Here is a 1303-nt window from a genome sequence, read left to right as displayed (position 1 = left end):
TGATTGCCCTCCGTTAGTCTTTGGTTACAATAGTCTGTTTATTCTCACCTGGTAACATTTATACACATCATGGCTCTGCATCATCTTGAGAGCTGCTTTCTTTCTTAGTTGATTGAAGATTTAATGGTTTTATTGTCTTCCAGCTGAAAATCTAGAGGGGACTTTTTGATAATTGTTTATTTTTGCAAAAAAGTTGTGGTGATTCCTTTCCAAATCTGAACTGGATAAATACCATGCTATAAACTGAATGATGGATTCAAAGTAGTAAGAATGCAGTGTTCTTCAGAATCAGAGAGCAGTAAATAATCGATGATTTAGTAGTAAGTATATTAAGTTTTGAAGAACAAAGATAAAACTGTGTTCTGTTTTCACTGACAAGCCACCTAATAATCAGTTAAGATACTTACATTTATAACTCAAGAGCCTTTCATAAAGATTTCTGCTTCACTGTTTAAAAAACGAATTACTGGAATGAGTTCTGGCTTTCACGCTGAATTCTCTTCTTTTATGTTGTGGCTTCTCTCAATTAGATCTAATGCCAGTTTTAATAGGCGCATTAGCAGAAATGGCTGGGGGGAGATTTGTCATCAAGAAATAACTAGCTTTATAGTAAAGTTCATGTCTTCATATTTGGTTGCAATTAAAATCATTTTTTGTGTGGACTGTTTTTAGAGACCATGGTGCATATTTGCTTCTGCAGTGACTGGGGAAAGCAACACATGCCTTTTAAATACCAACAACTTCTCTGTTCTTTCTTTCCCTAGATTTTAACATTTGAGACCAAGAACCCAACAGAATTAGCAGAACGCTTGCGCTCTGTTTGTGGGAATCAGAGCAACGCCTATGCCCGCTTGCTGGAATACCGCCTGAATGCCTTGCGAGGACTGTGGAATGCCCAGCGCCAGTTGGCCTTGGAAGAGCAGCATGAAAGGGAAAGTTCGGGGGATGAAGAAACACTGGCCCTCCTCAAACGCCAGGGCTTGTTGCAGCAGCCCGAGCAAGCGCCCTTCACCTCACGGATGGGGCTCCTGCTGGTCTTTCCCCTCATTCAGTCCCAGAGTAGAACAGACCCCTCTCTCTGTAACATAACTGCTGAGGTGCTATTGAACTGCCTTCGTGACTGTCAGCCCTTGAGCTTGACCAAGGAGCCTGCTGACTGCCTCAATGGAATTGAAACTTTGCTGTGCTCTTGGCTAGAGGAGACTTCTGACACAGGCCAACACATCCCACATAAACAAAAGGAAAATGCCGCTGCTGCCCTGGTGGCTTTGGCATGTGCCAGGTAAGGACAGTTGAACGTGCC

General features: G+C 42.4%; 1 protein-coding gene across 1 annotated transcript in view; it reads left to right on the top strand.

Moving 5' to 3' along the window:
- The window catches only part of HECTD4 (HECT domain E3 ubiquitin protein ligase 4), a 195967-nt gene that overhangs the window by 68207 nt on the left and 126457 nt on the right, over window positions 1–1303 (top strand). The window contains exon 2 of the mRNA XM_042780607.1: window positions 765–1282. Coding sequence (XP_042636541.1) covers window positions 765–1282 — 518 coding nt within the window. The remainder of the gene's footprint in view (window positions 1–764; window positions 1283–1303) is intronic.

The sequence above is a fragment of the Orycteropus afer genome, unplaced genomic scaffold (assembly GCF_000298275.1).
Source record: "Orycteropus afer afer isolate SDZICR_OR568_19922 unplaced genomic scaffold, OryAfe1.0 scaffold00048, whole genome shotgun sequence".
Taxonomy (NCBI): domain Eukaryota; kingdom Metazoa; phylum Chordata; class Mammalia; order Tubulidentata; family Orycteropodidae; genus Orycteropus; species Orycteropus afer.
This window is presented reverse-complemented; position numbering and strand designations above follow the sequence as displayed.